The 18,812-nt window shown below is 36.5% G+C and overlaps 1 protein-coding gene across 6 annotated transcripts in view; it reads right to left on the bottom strand.

Moving 5' to 3' along the window:
* The window catches only part of pnt (ETS transcription factor pointed), a 114,253-nt gene that overhangs the window by 21,079 nt on the left and 74,362 nt on the right, over positions 1-18,812 (bottom strand). For 5 of the 6 annotated variants that reach the window (XM_029315084.2, XM_029315083.2, XM_029315087.2 and 2 more), the window contains 3 exons: positions 12,208-12,324; positions 8,743-8,949; positions 3,162-3,425 (listed from right to left, as the gene is read on the bottom strand). In XM_029315084.2, the coding sequence (XP_029170917.1) occupies positions 3,162-3,425; positions 8,743-8,949; positions 12,208-12,324 (588 nt within the window). The remainder of the gene's footprint in view (positions 1-3,161; positions 3,426-8,742; positions 8,950-12,207; positions 12,325-18,812) is intronic. The other variant, XM_029315086.2, reaches the window with a different exon arrangement.

Genomic DNA, 18,812 nt, shown 5'->3' with positions numbered 1-18,812 from the left:
GGTCTTTATCAAATGATTAATTCTTTTAAGATGTCAATATAATTAAAGTGGTATTAATTAAAAAAAAAAAAAAAAAACATTTCAATCACTATATATTAAAACTTGTGTCTCTCAGGACACCTCGTTGGTATGTAAGCCAAATTTAATTTAGCTCGTCAATTGAAGATTGAATTCCTCGCTCATTCAATTGATTCCTTTTCTGTCAATTTTTGGCTCGAGTTGAGAGATTGCTCTATCGAATAATATTTCTCTCGTAAATAATACTTACGCGAGAGAATCTCCAGAAGAAGCTAGATTTCAATTAGAGTTTTAATGCTGATTTCATTCTATTTTCCACGTAGACGGAACGCGATTGAAATCAGAATAGAGACGAGGGATCTAACGCGAGCGCATTCATTAACGTGCGTATACACGTGTGTGTACACAGATCGAGACGGACATACGGAGCGGGCGTGAGCGAGCGAATCGTCTCCATTGTCCGCGGCGGAGCGTGTAGAGAGCCCGACTTTCCCTCGTTCACCCACGGTCACTGCTGCAATGACGTAAGGCCCCTCGCTATAATGCTCTCCTCCGCTCCGATCCGCTCGGCTCGGCTCGGTTTCATTCTATTCTATTTCGTCCATCGTCGTTCTATTGCGCGTGCCTCCGATGCCATCAACGCACTCAATTGCACGCGTGTAGTACGGATTACGGAATGGATTATCAGCCATTGATAAAGGCCTGCTTTCGCGAAATCATATGGTTTCAATTATACTCTGTAGTCGCACGTCTACATATAGAAAGAATTGTCTCGGAATTTATCCTCAAAATCACGGTAATCGTAGGGCACTATAGTATTGGAATTAAGAATTTTACAAGTTTCTTTAATTAAATATTTACCACAAAATAAAAAATATTCATATCTACCACAATAATAAGATATGAAATATATTCGATTAATTTTGCTATGTGCATATTAATATTTTTTACATTACCATGATTTTCAGGGTTAATTCTAAGAGAAAATTCTCTCCGTGTAATTTCTAATCAATAATTTTCAAGTAATAAACGATTGAAATAGTCCATTAAAACTTGAAGTTTAATTATAATGATATTTGACTCTATTTAGTTTATGAAAAGTCCTTTTTTCTCAATCGTTTATTGCTTAAAAAATTACTGATATGAGAAACAATTTTCGAGAAAAAAAATCGTCTCAAAAAATTGATCAGCTCATCCTATAAAAAAATATTTCTTCAATTCTTGTAGCTCTTGAATTCTGCGATATATCAAATATCGAGGTATTATAATCCATAAATGCACTGGCAGATTTCGATCTCTTTCGACAGCAGGGCATTGATATATTGTGTAAAAAGAAAAAAACTCGGGGAAAGCTGATTCATCATATAATGATAAATGCGATCTTACAACGGATAAGCATATATGACGAAAGTAACTCGGTCAAAGCCAGATAGATGATCGAATGGTCAAATGAAATTGGGTCAGTTATATAGCGCGTATCGTGCACTTTGTGCAAAAATTTTCACGTAGCAAGAAAACGCAAGAGGGAAATTTTACACGTGGGTTACGCCAGCGTTAGCGTTGATATTTTCACTTGGTAACTCATTCTCCGCGCTTTATAATGAAATTAAAATCAGATTCGTCATTCGAACAATGTTATTCTTTGGAATGCGAAATTTCAATTGTTTACGTCGTAACAAAATTTAATTATGTAACCAATTTTTTTTCGCTGGGTGCTTGATTCAATCGAAGCTCGGTTTTACAAAACTTGACGCGAAATCTTTGGCAATCTTCTCGTCTTTCGTGAATCGCAATAGAGAAGCCGCGATTCAAGAGATACCGTTCTGAAAACTTCTGTGAATGAATAGAATAGCTTAGTGAGAGAATTATTCCACGAGCTATTCCACAAAAAGTGGAAAAAATGAGTTTGAATGTGCCGCGCGCGAATAGCTTACGTCATCACCGATCTTATCTCTAAACTATCATGTGGGATAGCTCATTCATTTGTTATTCAGATATTATGTAGCACTGTATTCTCCAAGATTTCAAGAGTGCGAATCGCGATACGGCGTAAATTCTTCAGATTCGTTTATAATTTTCGACGACGAACGAAGCAAAGTACAAAAATTGAAAATGATCCAACTCACGGTATCTTGAAGATTAAATCTTCTCGATTGGATTTCACTGCGAAACAATTCGCCCTACCTTGCCTGTCGTAAGCTAATAACGAGACATATGTTGTAATCCACTTTGAGAGAGAGAGAGAGAGACTAGATATTTGACGGTCGATTTCTAGACGTCGCGTCGGTGAAATCGCGACCTGTCGCTGGCTATACGATGATGACGAAGAAACGTTAAATGAGAAACGAACAGTGACGATAATGAGAGGTTTGCGTTTGCAACACGTGCAAACGCGCCAACCCGAGAGATGTTATCAGCCACCCTGACGTAACAATGAGAAACTCCTCCACGCTTTCGTTTGCACTTGCAATCGGGGGAAATAAATAAATAAAAAAAAAAAAAAAACCGCTTGTCGCGTAATTTAGCGGCTCTTTGCGTGCGTCGTATGCACGCGACCGGATTATCGGTATCGAAAAAAAGGAGGATTGTGTACAGGGAATGTGGGTGTCGTTGCAATTATTCGTCATCCTCGTTTACGGTTTTTTTCCTATTTTTTACGCGCACGTTTATTCAACTTTATAGTTGGAGAGAGGTAATTTAAAATTCCTTTCGTCCTTGACAATTTTTTATATCTTCAGAGTAGAGAAAAATTACACAATTTCTCATTTATTTTATTATTAAATATTTTTTAGAGGAACAGTCGCTGGGATGCTTGTAAGAGTACTGTATAAAAAGACCCCGAAAATTTCCGACTGTTGAACAAAATAATTTCTAATTCCTTTCGTCCATGACAATTTTTTATATCTTCAGAGTAGAGAAAAATTCAATAAATTTCTCATTTATTTGATTATTAAATATCTTTTAGAGGGACGCTTGTGAGAGTATTGTATAAAAAAAGCCTGCGAAAATTTCCGACTGTCGGAGAAAAATTCACGGTTCGATCTAGTGGCGCGAGAAAAATATCGCTGCAGAGAATTTCTACAGCAGTCGAGAGCGATCCTTCACGACGGAGGAAGACGGAGGAATAGAAAAAGTGGACTTACCATCGTTATGATACTGTCTCGATGGCAGGGACACCGCGGCCGAAGAGGGTTGTATCGAGGGTTGTTGTTGCGTACCGCTCTGAGGAGGACCGGAGGAGTTGGAGGTGGCCGAATTGGCGGGCGTCGGCGGATTTTTATGTTCTGGTGTTGCCACCTGATGGCCGCCACCCTGGTATCCCACAAAATCACCTAAATCTGGCACGCATACGCTTTCATACAAGTTCGCCGGCACGTTCTCCAGAGAGGCCTTCGCTGCGTCGACATCTGAATGTAAAACGGAGATAAATCCTCAACCGAGTTGCAACCTCTGTTCTGTTTTTTTTTCTTATATCTTCGCGTGTGTAATTAAGTCGCGCCGTCTCTGCTCCTATATACCGGATTTATTTAATCCGCGTCTAATAATTGCGGACGCGCTGCCATCGTTTTACATAATTATTTTCTCGATCGCAAATATTTAATTTATAACAATATTTTATGGTTTTTATTTTTAATCAATAATCAATCATTCTATAAATTATTCCTATAATTTTAATTGATCTGTCGAATCGATACAAGAATGTTAACGAGATTAAAAAAAGTAAATTAACATGTTTACAAGTCAATTAAATGTATACATGTAAACGGTTATATATGTGCCTCGTTGATAGCGCGTATATACATTAATCGTAATAATTGAATCTTATCTGCGTGCAATACGATAATAGAGTTATCGCATGCGGCACGTGCGGTACTCGAATCATCATCGTACAGTTTTTCAGCGCGCGCTGTCGATTACGACAGGAATAAAATGTTGCACCGTTGTCATTAAGTTATTCCCCTACGGTGATTGTGTGCGATCGTTGCGCGCATCGCGAGCGCAATATCGTGATTAACGATCTCGAGTAGCACTGTCATCATCGTGTATTGCGAAGGAGACGCTGCTGCTGTTGCCGTGTGTGATTCATCGTCGGCGTTTCTACGTTTCTAGGAATTCTTCTGCCAACAATTGTAGACTAGAAATGCAAAACGTGCGCACGCGAAGCACGTGCCGAGAACGTGTTTCACACTTTGGTACATTTTTCTGCCTTTAATGATGCAAATCATATTTTCTGTACTCCTCCCAAAAGCACAGTTTTTTCCTCATTCTTGAATCGATATACTCTCGACTATTAATTTGCAGCAAAGTTGGTAATGGAAATAAACCTACGTCGGACGAGATTTTCTTCAAATAATTTCGATCGAATTATCATCAGAATTAATTTATATATTAGAGAAAATTATTTAAGATGTATAGTTCATGATTCATATAATTTCTCGTATAGTTTATTTTTTTAAGTCTTAGATCTGCACCAATTAATAATCTAAGAAGCAAAGAAAGATTACATGTTTTGACAAGATAATGTCAAAAAATGACGCACATTTACTAAAATGATATCTTATACAACGCGATTATCACGAGACAAGATTAAAAGAGAAAAATTCGATTTTAAAGTTTCCGTTTTCGATAACGCATGTAAAACCGAGAAAAAAAGAGATCAATCATTCGTTTCGGCGGTGGCGAAACGCGTCGCTTTAATGAATTTCACCGTGAATCCGATCGGTATCGCCGGAAGATACAACTTTTTAGTTTCTACTTTTTTATACAACGCAAGAGCGTTTCCTAACATCCGTTCTCATTCGCGGAATCAAAGCGATTACCCACGTCGTGTCGCGGCTGCGCGCTCGCAGATGGGTGCACGCTAGGCTTCAGTTAAATTACCATCGCCTCTCGGTCGGAGGGAATCACGTGGCACGGCCGATTCTACCTTGTTCACAATCCTAACACAATAATCAATTTCAAATTGCACGGCTGGAACGTGGAAAGCGAAAATTCATGTTTTTATTCAGCCCCGTTCCAGCCTCCGTTCAGAAAACTCATTGAGACTTTCCGTCAATTTCGATCAATCGTATACGCAGGCTGTAAACGATGATTAAAAGTTCGTGGAAATTAACATTTATTTTTAACTCTCTGGAGATTTTTACAACTTTTGAGAACGTTCAAATCATTGCATTACGCATATAGTGCTTATTTATTTGATTTGTATTTTATTAAAAAAAAAGTAAGTCAATTATGTGGATGAATGACGTACACGACTTAATCTTCAAAAGTCAAATATTCTATTCCTCGCTCGCACTTATCTTATACGCTCCCTTTTGGCACGGGACAGATTATGTATTCGAGACGAATCTTGAGTTTTGTGGAGAGATACCGTTAGTAGTCGTCCTTAGATCGCGCTAGACGATTAAGCCGAGGTTTCAGCGCCGATGATGAGGCGACGTGAATAATCGATAAGGAAGTATGGGGTTTTACTTAACGGGAGTTAAATCACGGGCGAATATCTTCGCTTCCTGCCTCGTCATTTCGTATGATCTGCATCTCTATCTCTTTAGCTTTCCATCTTCCTCCATCAGTATTCCTCTCTCTTCTCAACTCTCCCTTCTTTCTTCCTCATATCCCTGCTCCTCTTATAAATCCTGTTTTTTCTTGTTCTTTATAATACCAATTTTTTCTTTTGTATATTTATTGTTGTTGCATAGTATGATTTTATTATATATCAAAGTAATTCACAAGGCATTGATTTTGATCGTACATCAATAGCATCGTCGCAAATTTAATAATACGAATAAAAATATGCAAGAGATACATTTTTATATTTATATTTACGATAAGATATCACAATGTATGATCAAATTCAATATATATTTGCATAAAAGCTGATATAAACAAAAACGTTGCTATAAGGTCCATTTTTAAGCTATAGAAAATATTTATTAATATTATTTGATCTTCCAAAAATATGTTTCGATTAATTCAAATATAGACGCTAAATCGAGCAACACGAATATAAAGAAAGACGATTGTTGTAAAATTGATACGACTTTTCTTTTTGCACTTGCGTCGTTTTCCTCATCCGAGATCCATCCTCCATGTGGGAGGATATTTTCCCTTTGAATTTTCTCTGCTTTGTTAAATCTCGAACGTGCGTTTACGGTGAACTTGACTTGCTGTTTTGAGCGCGCACGTACCACAAAAAGGGGACACGAGGGGGGCGAGAGGGAGGGGATTTAAATAAAAGGGACCGAGCGAAGCTCTGAATCTCGACCATTGACGGTACACGGTCGCGAGATCGAAATTCGAGTGAATTCTTTGGTGCACGCGAGCACCATCTCCGAAAAGCGTCTAAGTGGCCGCGCTGGCAATAACGCTGCTGCACCATCTCGGCGGATATCCGGGATGGAAGCTTTCTATGGTGCTCCGTCTTTCTTCTCCTACGCCTCTCATTCTCCGTACGAAGGTAAAAACGAGGAGGGCCCTGATTCAACGCTGTACGAAACGCGAGATATATCTGGGAGAAAGAGGGGGATGAGAGCCACCCCCTGTCGCTATTGTTATTGTCCGCCGGAGTCTTTTTGCTTGTACGTCAAGACGTAACATCGCGATTTTACGGAAATTCGATCGGTTTTGTCGACGATGACGGAAGGTGTCCCGCAAAAAGAGCGTAGCGCGCGCAGTGCGTGCTTTTACGATTAGCCTCGCGTTAGTAACGCAGGATCACCGGCAAATATGCAAAGAATTCTTTGTTTTATATTACTGCAAATACGCAGATATCAATTTCATTTCGGTTTTCATTTTATATTTAAATTTTACCGTGATAATCCAGAGCTTAAGGTAGCTAAAAATATTTGCGCCTTTCGTAGATAATTTACAGGGATTGTCTCACGGGCATAAGAGACAAGTAGTAATATGTAATATTACTAATATTTTATGTTACTAATAGTTAGTAAAAAACATCAATTATAATTACGTGTATCTTAAGATGCATCGAGTTCAGTCGAAGGGTAAGATCATGAATTTTGCGATTGATTGATTTTATCAAGCTACCTCTAAAAATTGCGTTTTTTAACCTTATTATATGTCAAAATCTAAACGAAACAATATATTTAAGGATTTAAGGATTCTTTGTTTTATATTACTGCAAATGCGCAGATATCAATTTCATTTCGGTTTTCACTTTATATTTAAATTTTATCGTGATAATCCAGAGCTTAAGATAGCTAAAAATATTTGCGCCTTTCGTAGATAATTTACAGGGATTGTCTCACGGGCATAAGAGACAAGTAGTAATATGTAATATTACTAATATTTTATGTTACTAATAGTTAGTAAAAAACATCAATTATAATTACGTGTATCTTAAGATGCATCGAGTTCAGTCGAAGGGTAAGATCATGAATTTTGCGATTGATTGATTTTATCAAGCTACCTCTAAAAATTGCGTTTTTTAACCTTATTATATGTCAAAATCTAAACGAAACAATATATTTAAGGATTTAAGGATTCTTTGTTTTATATTACTGCAAATACGCAGATATCAATTTCATTTCGGTTTTCACTTTATATTTAAATTTTACCGTGATAATCCAGAGCTTAAGGTAGCTAAAAATATTTGCGCTTTTCGTAGATAATTTACAGGGATTGTCTCACGGGCATAAGAGACAAGTAGTAATATGTAATATTACTAATATTTTATGTTACTAATAGTTAGTAAAAAACATCAATTATAATTACGTGTATCTTAAGATGCATCGAGTTCAGTCGAAGGGTGAGATCGTGAATTTTGCGATTGATTGATTTTATCAAGCTACCTCTAAAAATTGCGTTTTTTAACCTTATTATATGTCAAAATCTAAACGAAACAATATATTTAAGGATTTAAGGATTCTTTGTTTTATATTACTGCAAATGCGCAGATATCAATTTCATTTCGGTTTTCACTTTATATTTAAATTTTATCGTGATAATCCAGAGCTTAAGATAGCTAAAAATATTTGCGCCTTTCGTAGATAATTTACAGGGATTGTCTCACGGGCATAAGAGACAAGTAGTAATATGTAATATTACTAATATTTTATGTTACTAATAGTTAGTAAAAAACATCAATTATAATTACGTGTATCTTAAGATGCATCGAGTTCAGTCGAAGGGTAAGATCATGAATTTTGCGATTGATTGATTTCATCAAGCTACCTCTAAAAATTGCGTTTCTCGACCTTACTATATGTAAAAATCTAAACGAAACAATATATTTAAGGATTTAAGGATTCTTTGTTTTATATTACTGCAAATACGCAGATATCAATTTCATTTCGGTTTTCACTTTATATTTAAATTTTATCGTGATAATCCAGAGCTTCAGATAGCTAAAAATATTTGCGCCTTTCGTAGATAATTTACAGGGATTGTCTCACGGGCATAAGAGACAAGTAGTAATATGTAATATTACTAATATTTTATGTTACTAATAGTTAGTAAAAAACATCAATTATAATTACGTGTATCTTAAGATGCATCGAGTTCAGTCGAAGGGTAAGATCGTGAATTTTGCGATTGATTGATTTTATCAAGCTACCTCTAAAAATTGCGTTTTTTAACCTTATTATATGTCAAAATCTAAACAAAACAATATATTTAAGGATTCAAGGATTCATCGTTCAGACTTGCATTGATTTCGAGGTATCTTGACAAACTCGACTGTACGAGATGTAAGCAGGAGACACGCACCTTTCTGCAGGATCTCGAGATGCTCCCATAGGATGTCGCCCATGAAGGTGGTGGGGGCACGTGCTAGAAAGGATTCCTTCCCCATGGCACAAATCTGTTTCCCAGTCATGTGCTGCCACGGCTGCATCGCCGTACCCTCCAGGGAGAATTCTCCGATAGCCCACTGCAACCAGTGGGCAACAGCTGCTTCCGACCATTGCCTCGGGTCTGTAAAAGAAAACAAGAGCCGGATTGTTTTTTAGTAGCTACACCTCCTAGATGAATTCTATCTTCGTTTCCCGACCCCTTATCGCCGGGGGTTTTGCGATCCCGACGATAAGGAAGGACCTTTTCTCGTCTCTCTATCGATCGAAGGATACCGAAAGATCCGAACGATTTCGATCTTTATGTTTATCTCGAACAAAAGACGAGGCTTATCGTATGTGGGCGTTTGAGAAAATACTTAGCGATAACGTAAATTTTGATACTTTTCGAATTCGTAAGACGCAGTCGAGTTTTGGAGATTACTTGCTACATTTATACTTTCGAGACGGACGATTAGGACGATAGGTTTAAAGTTTCTCTCTAATTTGGATTCTCGCAGATGGCGGTCATCTGAGAGCGGCTCGTTAAGACCAACCGAGAGTCATCGAAGAGACGAACATTATACGACATAGTCGTAACGACATTAGTCAGGCCCAGCCGGCCATCTTTGGTCGAAGCAATACCGAGAAACATCGGAATGTCCCATTTGAGGTGCGCGCCCATATTTGCACGCGTGTCTTGCATTGTTTCGTGGTATCTCGCTGCGTAAAAGTACAGTTCGGCTCATAATGCAAACAGAAGTTACCAACGTAGCGACTTGCTAATGTATACAGCTTTGCTCTCACAATCTCGTAACCGTCCTTTAACACTGACGACGTGAACAGGATGGTCGAACGATTCGAAATCTATTCTCGTAAAGATCTTCACAAAAGATCGAAATATAGAGTGCCTCGATAACACATTATTATTCGCAAAATTGTGATATAAATATTTTCCTTATACTTTTCTCGAGATGCTGTATACGTATTTTTACGTGATTGTCATCGGGAAAATCATTATTAAAAAAAAAAGAGAAAGAACCTTGATGTTCCATAAAAGCATACACTATTACTCTACGCTATTAAATGAGAACACGCGAAAATAAAAAAAATTAATAAATTAAATTAACACTTTTACAAATCTTAATGCCAGAGAAATACATTTATCAATTAAAAGTTGCATTCGAATTTAGAGAATGACAGGCGCGAAAATAATTTCGCATGGCGTATTCGAAAATCGATATATGTATAATCGATCAATTCTTTTATAGAAATAATTTTTCTGTTTTGGTGAAAATTAATTTTCTCTCTTTCGAATGGAAAAAATTTTCCAGCTATACAATTCAAATTGCACAGATAATAAATTCAATAATAGTCGTTTCTGATATCCATATCTACATATTAAACGATTTTAATATGCGGCAAAAAAAAATGCAAATTCGGTAAATAGCACGATGGGTTACGTAATTCTCAGAATCGATAGAGTATACAAATTAAATTGATTTTTTCTTGCACGTCCAGAATAGGATATAAATATAAAAAAAAAGGGAAAAGAAAGAGGTGAGCGAAGCAACGAGAGTGTCTAACGGCACGGCACGTTCAAAGCGACCGCCTCTGTTTGAGGATCGTACCGATATTTGCCCAACTTATTTCTTGTCAGCGTTGTTAGCAGACTTTACACTCTCTTTCTCGCTTCGCATTTGAACACAAATCCACGCTCACGCGTGCGCACGTGTATACACTCCTCTTGCTAGTCTCGATCGCTCTTCATGATCTCTTCATTATATTAATTTTGTATTTACTTCTTATTCTTTCTTTTTCTATCGTCCAGATAAAATTGCTGTCAAAAGAGAGATAATTTACATATTTCGACATCTGTCAAGAGGACGTCTAATATTTACCATAATGATAAAGGTGTTTGAAGAGTGTTAAATGATAAAAATATCAAGTAATCAAGTTCGTCATTGATTCTCAAACATAGATAATGAACAGGTGCCACCTTAAAATCCCTTAAAATCCAAAGTTACGGTCACGATCGAGAGATAACGATTGGTGAATTTAAATATAACTCTATTATAACAGGTGCCTCTTAAAATAGACGAGACCGTAACGAAACTCACGCGAATTCGCAGAAGCATTCTCTCATCTTCATACGCCGAAGGATCTCATACTTGTATTTATTATTCAAAAGAGATAGATTCTGAATAAGTCATAATAGCAACTGCGATATGACTGTCTCGTCGAAACGTAATTGTGAATGCACGATACGTCTTCCATATAGTAAGCGTATACATTTTCATATGTACACCCTTCGACGAAACGTAACAATACATACTGAAGATCTTCAATATGTGTAATTTTAATAATATTTATATAAATTTGCAGAGCCAGATTGATTTTTAAATTAATTATGAATAAAAGAAAATTTTTATATCATTTTAATTTTAATTTTCTAAATGTTTTATTAATTATAACATATGTATACTATCATGTCTTCAGATATAGAGATTTTGAAATAATTAAAAATATATATTAATATTCGGGTGACTAGATTAATGTTGATCGATGTTTCCGAAAATTGGGATTCAGGGAATTAAGAGAAGAATGAGAATAAAAACGTAGACAAATAAAAAAAAGGACAGCGGTCTCAGGCCGGGCTCGAAGTGAAATGGCAAGAGGTGGAGGAGGTTTGTTCGTTAGGTTCACGGAGGTCAGACTGTAGGTGATCTGGCCTGGAGGGTACGAACCCGGGGCATGTAGACCGGAAGCAACGTCACACCCGCGTGGCTCTGAATGCGCATACCGGATGTGTGGCATCGGCTCCCCATCAGAACCATCAACATCACATTCACAATTCCTGCACATCGCCGGCCGGCTCGTCGCACATCGCGTCACATCGCGCGCACCCGCGTCTCCGTATATCTACGCGCGTCTCTTGCGTGCGTGCGTGCGTGCGTGGGCAAGAGACGCACGCACGCATGCATGAGGCATGAACGTGTGTTGGTGCACGTGCGCGCGCATTCTCTCATTTTCTGTGCAGCGATTTTTTAACAACTTGCGCGGCACGAGTTTCGTAAATTCCGAATCTTGTATTAATCGCAGTCATAAAGTTGGACGAGAAAAATTAATTAAATTCGCGCTAAAATTTCTTGTGAAAATTTCAAACAAATATATCGAGAATTGATTTATTTATGAATAGAAAAAAAACCACCAAGTGAATTTTCGATTAACTTTGCGAAAGTCTAAAGATTGTACAGGTATATGTGTATAATTTTATGGTGAAGGCGTGTAATTTATATCTCGCAATGTCTGCGTTCAACGCATTCAATGGATCTAAAGACGTGCATTACGTGACGTTACGCAATTTTACGATGGGAAGATAAATTAAGTATAAATATCTGACCTTTAGTTATATTCAGGCGGAGTCGTTCCTTTTCCCAATTCGCGAAAATGGCCTCCAAAGCCTCGGTCATCTTCTTGTTGGTCCCAGGTGTTAACGGCGGCACTTGCGCCGGTATATCTAGAAAAAGCGTAAATACATTTTAATAGCGCAGATTACATCCGCAGATTCTATTTAATAATAGACTTGAAGATTAATGGTATTTTTTAAAGAATTATTAAAAAACTTAGAAAGGCGTATGCATTTTCGATTGTGTAAGTAATATATTATAATTCTTTATAATAACTTTCACGACGCCTAATCATTTTCTAATAACTTTTATCATAATATATGCTTATTGTTAGAGACTTCATTCCTAAATAAGATATTTATATATACTGTTTGCATATTAATATTGTTTGGGGCAAGGTAAATGCATAAGTGACAAGGAGGCTAAATTTCTCACCCTGCACTCATGTGAGAAAAGATTAACTTAATTCCTTAATCTACTTCTTATTTAAAATTAAAATTAGGTTTGAGTTAGATTAGACTTTTTTCGGGGTGGAAGTGCAGAGAGAGGGATCGAATCCCCTTCACAAATTTATTTAAATATGCAAATATCCAACTAATATAGAATTCATGTGAAACTCAAATTATCACATCTATTACTCGTTTGCATCGATTTTATTTGTTAAAAATAGTTGAATAAATAATAAATGAGCGACAGCTAAAATTGCACTGAATCATTACCTCGACAAGACATGTCAAAATTAACATCATAATTAACGTGTGTGCGACATATAAAATTCTACAAAATCTCATATATAACGCGCAAAGAATAAACTGAAAAAATAAAATAAAAAATAATAAACTGAATTTTCTGCAAGTATTCTGCGTTATGATTTCGCAACAGGAAAGCTACACCCTCGCCTATTCTCAACGAGAATTTCGACTTCTAAAATAGAGACGTCGAAATCAAACCGCGATTCGCGGCGGAACGAGAGTAAGAGCAGTAACGAGAAAAGATAGACCAGAGAAGAGGTTCGAGCCTGTCCATGTGTGAGAAGGCAGATTAATGTTGCTTCTCACAAGCGCAGGCGAAGAGGTGCGCGCTCGCGCGTGCACGCTGCACGTGTGCACGAGCGTGCGTCAGGTGTCGCGCGGCTACCAGCACGAAGCGAGCAAAAGCGAAGCGACCGAGGGGCACGCATAGCTATCTTAGATAGCATCGTCATAAAGAGGGGTGCAACTGCCGGCGGAGAGCAGGCAGGTGCATCGTCGTCGTCACTTCGCTTATTCTATGGTGTTTATGCTGTGGCGAACAAGGGACGTTACTTTACTGCCGCTATGCTTTCGCTGCCATCGCTATCGTCCACTTTTTCCTACGCAAATTCGTCAATTTTGCAATAGCACAGAGATATTTGGTCCGCGTCAGCATAATACAGAATTTTTGGATAATAAAAATGCTGTTTACGTCTATTAGGTAATGATTCGTCTTATACAATTTTGCAAGTAGATTTAAATAACGATGATTTCGAGTAAGTTAAAAAATATGAATGATAAAAAATAAGAGAGCAGTTTCAAATTATTTTCATAACGACGTAAGAATTATTTGGAAGATAACAAACCAAAAATGAAAATAATCTTAACAGAATGTATGAATAAGAATTAATGAAAAGAATTAATGAAAATCGATAAAGAGCATGTAAATAATATATTCTGACAAAATTATGTACATAAAAATTTTGCAAAAAAATGTCTTTTGTTACCTTCCAATATGAATTATCAATATTTCTCACATCGCTACGACAGTAATTTGAAATTCACGTTATTTCATCGGACTTTTGAGACGTCCAATGTATCACGTTTTGTATGAAATTCTTATAGAAGGAACATATATTTTTTTGAATATCGCAGAACGCAAGATGCTTCGAAATTACACTCGGCCGCGTATCTCGATAGTCCAAAGAAAAATATCCCCCCGCTTTATCGTTGCGAGACGAACGAGCGGCGCGAAACGATCTATTGAAAATTCACGTGCCAATGCGCTACGCGATTGGAATTTCAAAGAGACACAGTTTCGCAGGAATGACGTCTGTGGTGGTTCTTACGCGCTCGTACGGATGCCACGTATAATCGACCTTGCGATTCATGACGACGTTATACGCAGCACGCTTAGAATTTTTCCATTTTAACCCGACCCATCGCAAACAAAAAAGATTTCTTCGGTCATCAGAAAAAAACATACAAAAAGAGAGGGAGGTTTGATTTTTTTTACTTAATAATTATTAAAATAAAATTTGTCTTGCTTTAAAAATATAAGGATAATTCTCAAAGAAAATATTATAATATTAAATATAATTATATTACATAAAATAATAAAATATATATATGAGAGTGATGTAACAAACATGAAGATGCTTATAAATCTAATTAAGAATTATTAAATCATGAAGCTGGCTCTATAGAATTAATCCTACAGTAAAATCTCAAATCGGAGCAATATTGTCACTTTTTCTGTGGTTATCTTACTTAATAATTAAAATAATCGTAAAATAATTTTAAAAATTGAAAAAAATAAATGTGAAACCTATGTACATTTATCGAATCTCTAGGTATCGTCTATTATCGCTGAGGTACAATCTGTACAGCGAGCTTTATTTGGTTATATTGCGTTATAAATCAGAACTCGCTCGTATCCGTAATGTATCATTTGTACTCTGAATATAACGGAGAGATCGAGATATCGCCTCGAGATACCTCCGCTGGCAGGTGTTGCATCGCGGATTAACGAGTTTTCCTTTTTCTCTTTTTTTCTACAAAATAAAAGCATTCGGTTAAACGATCAAATCGATCGAAGCTAGACGGAGCGCGATCGTTACTTAATCGAATGGAAATTCAAAACACCCGAGGCCCTCGACTCAGATGGCATTTGACCTGACATGTTCAACATAAATTTGCATAACTTGCGTTATTTGCGAGCGATTGGCGTGATAACCAGGTATATACTTTTCGATCAATTAATGTTGGCCGGTAAAAAATATTTTCTTTATCCGATAATCTTAGAGATAGGGGAGCTGAAATACGCATTTAAAATCGAGAATAATTAGGCACACCTCTGCGACACTACGATACAATGTATACAAAAAAAAAAAAAAAAAAAAAGAATCTTGACTGTATCAAGAAATAATACGTTTCTTTTTCAGTCGAATTTGTTCATAATTTTAACAATACAGGGTTTTTAAAATGTATGTATATTATTTGTCAAGATTACAAAATTTTAATACGGATTTCTTCAAATCCTAATAAAACGGTGATTTTCTCTTACTCTCTCTCTCTGTTGGTTTTAAAATATGCAAACATTCTCTTCTATTAAAAATATAATAAGATCGATTTATTATCACGAGATGGGTAATTATTTTTTCAATAGAATATTTGATGTAATATAAATATAAATTCATATAAATTAATATTCACGATTCTGCAAGTTACAAAATGTACTAAATTTGTAAAAATACGCAGTTAATTTTTCTGTTTTCACGACTACTAATTTTTCTACTTACGAAACGCGATAATTGCTTGGAATATTTGGTATTCTTCAATTAAAGTTCTTTTACTTTATTGGCAGTATATCTTCTTTATCGACGTTTTTAAATCTTTTCACTCGGTTGTTCTTAATTATTCCTCATTAATCATCCTTTCTTATCAGTAAAATCATTAAGCGTGTAATATAATATTTTTCATTAGATTTCAATGTATAATAATGGATTATTTATTTATAAAAACAACATGCATACCAAAAATATATAAATAATAATTTATATATTAATTCTAGTAAATATTTTATTTACTATTTTATATCGAAATATATAATATAGAAAAAAATATTTAATAATCGATAAAATAATAATTATTATGAGAGGTCGACGGTTTCCGAGGAAACATAATCGAGACGAATGAGTAAGCTATGGCACGTGGAAAGCACTACGAAACCAAGTTCTCCGCAGTTGTTTATAAGGAGATTTTTTTCTCTCGTCCATCTGGAATACGACGGGGTGAGTGTGTAACCTTCACGAGCATAACCGGCACGTGCTACCAACGTCTTTGGACTTATCCCTCTTTCCTCGACACCTCGAGAATACTCGGCAACCAAACAACTGCGGCAGCTGTTCTGAGCAAACTGCGACCAAGAGAAACGCGTCTCCAAATTCGTCTTCGTCGTAATTTTTTATCGCGCTATTAAACTTTCTCTACTTCAGAATAGCACAAATATATATAACTTTTATCTATTTTCAATATCGACTGTAACAGCAGAAAATTATTATTTACCCATATGTCCGTATAATAAAATTGTCAGTAAAATAAAATGCCTGTTCATTAAGTATCAATTATATGTAGTTGCATCATTTTTAATTTGCTCGTTACCATCAACATTAATAAAAAAAGAAATATATGTATATATAGGTATATACATTTTCTTAATACTTTCTTAATGTTTTGAAATAAATAGAATCGAACCTTTATCAAGATAGTCCTTCACATTTGACGAGAATTTTGTTTCAATTTGTATCGACTGCAATTGATAGAAATAAGAATGAAATTAACAGAAATGATCGCGCGGGACGAATTCGTTGGTCGAAAAGGATGACGCGTTTTTTCCGTTGTGCATTTCACGAAACCGAATTATGCACCGGTGTATAACTACAAGTACGTGTACTAGAGAGTGCCACCGGCTCGCCTTTATGTGGTGTACACCTGTTGCTTCGGTCGGTGGCTCTCCCGTTTGGTTTCATCCATCGCATCGCATCGCATCGACTAGGCTATAAGGCCATTCATCCCGTATATGTATAAGAAGCCCTCGGGAAAGTAAGAAGAGAACTATTCTCCTTAAAGCGTATAAATGTAATACGAGCGAATCGAACAGGCATGTTACTCGACACGTGGTGACTAAATTACATTCACTACTACATAAAAAAAAATTAAGTATTTTAATAGGAAGTCTGTCCGAGAGCTGACCATCCTATAAAAAATTAGTTCTAGGCATCGTCGAACGAATGAGTGAAAGTTTAGAAATATTTGCATAATCTCTATTTGATTTCGTGATTAAAAATAAGATCTTAATATATTTTTATAATTTTGCAACATTTATCGTGTATGTAAAATAGGAGATCTCTAAAATTTCTCTTTGAAACATAAATACATTAAATAAAGCTCAAACTATATGTATACCAAAATTTGACTACCGTCGATGCGTATGAACAATTAATTATTTGTGTTAGGTTTTACAACGTGTAGCTGGCAAACGCGTTGAAAAACGGAATGCTTTGTATCTCGGTTTGATAGTCGCGTTAATGATTCAGGGTGCGTTATCATAACCACGAATTATCACACGCGCGGTGGCGAAGAGACAGAGAGAGATTATCAGCTCATTGGGACTCTGAAAAATTAAAAGAAGTTTGGTAGTAGAGAGCTCACCGCGATGGTAATCCCCCGACGGGGGATATCGCAATCGCGAAACGCTTGGTCGCTGATAAATCGCCGCGAGTTAGAATCAGGAGAGAGAGAGAGGGAAGGAGTCCTTTTGTTGCGCGCAGCGGTTTGATAGCCGAGCGATGTTAACGAGCGGTAGCGTCATTGTTAACCGACGATTATCGCGAAACCGCGTATGTTTCGCCGAGATAACAGGAGCACATTCCATAATTAGCCATAAGTAATCTCCGCGCAATTTGCCATCGCTGTCCGTGCCAATTAATTCAGCTTCTCAACGCCTCGTTCTCCGTCGTTTCTCGCGAAACGATTTAACGCAAGGAACGCGTATCGTTTACTCGGAAATTTTTGTTTCGCCTGCACATATATTCGTACAACAAATTCTGTGAAATTTTAATCTCATTGATTTGAGGAATTTGATAAATTTAATTCGCAAAAAAAATTATTCTCTATTACTTCTTGTAATGTTCCATATCTCATTAATTTAAGACATTTGATACATTTAAATTGCAAAAAAATGTATTCTCTATTATTTTGATTATCTGCAATAATGTTAATAATATTCTACATCTCATTAATTTAAGAAATTTGATAAATTTAATTTGCGAAAAAAATTATTCTCTATTACTATGATTATCTATAATAATGTTCTATAGGAATTCACAAGTTGAAATAAAGTTGTTGTGTGGAAAAAAAACGAGACAGAGGCTAGAAGCGAATATAAACGTCGGACGAATATAAACGAAGTTCAAAGTACGTCGTTAAAGACTTGAAAGACAGGCTAATTTTTCACATGTCAAAGATTGCCTTTGAGACTTTCGTGTTATTTTGACAACAGAGATTTCTCATTTATCCTCTCTCTCTTTTTTGATCAAACGAGAGAGAGAGAGAAAGAGAGACCGTTGTCTACGGTAGCACCATCACCATTGTTGGACTCCAATTATCGCAGAGCCGCGTGTTTCGCCGAGATAGGATACGGGAGTGATAATGGTCCGCGATAATGGCGACGCACGCCTTGCCGACTTCCTGGGACGCGACCAATACGCTGGCGACAGATTGATTAACATATACACACGGACGTACGATGATTACAAAAAGTTAATAGTCTGCGAGCGCGCGCGCAAATCAGAGTCGTGAACCAA

The sequence above is a fragment of the Nylanderia fulva genome, unplaced genomic scaffold (assembly GCF_048542155.1).
Source record: "Nylanderia fulva isolate GAGA-0341 unplaced genomic scaffold, ASM4854215v1 Scaffold16, whole genome shotgun sequence".
NCBI lineage: Eukaryota > Metazoa > Arthropoda > Insecta > Hymenoptera > Formicidae > Nylanderia > Nylanderia fulva.
Note: the sequence above shows the minus strand (reverse complement) of the source record. Positions and strands in the feature narration are given on the sequence as shown.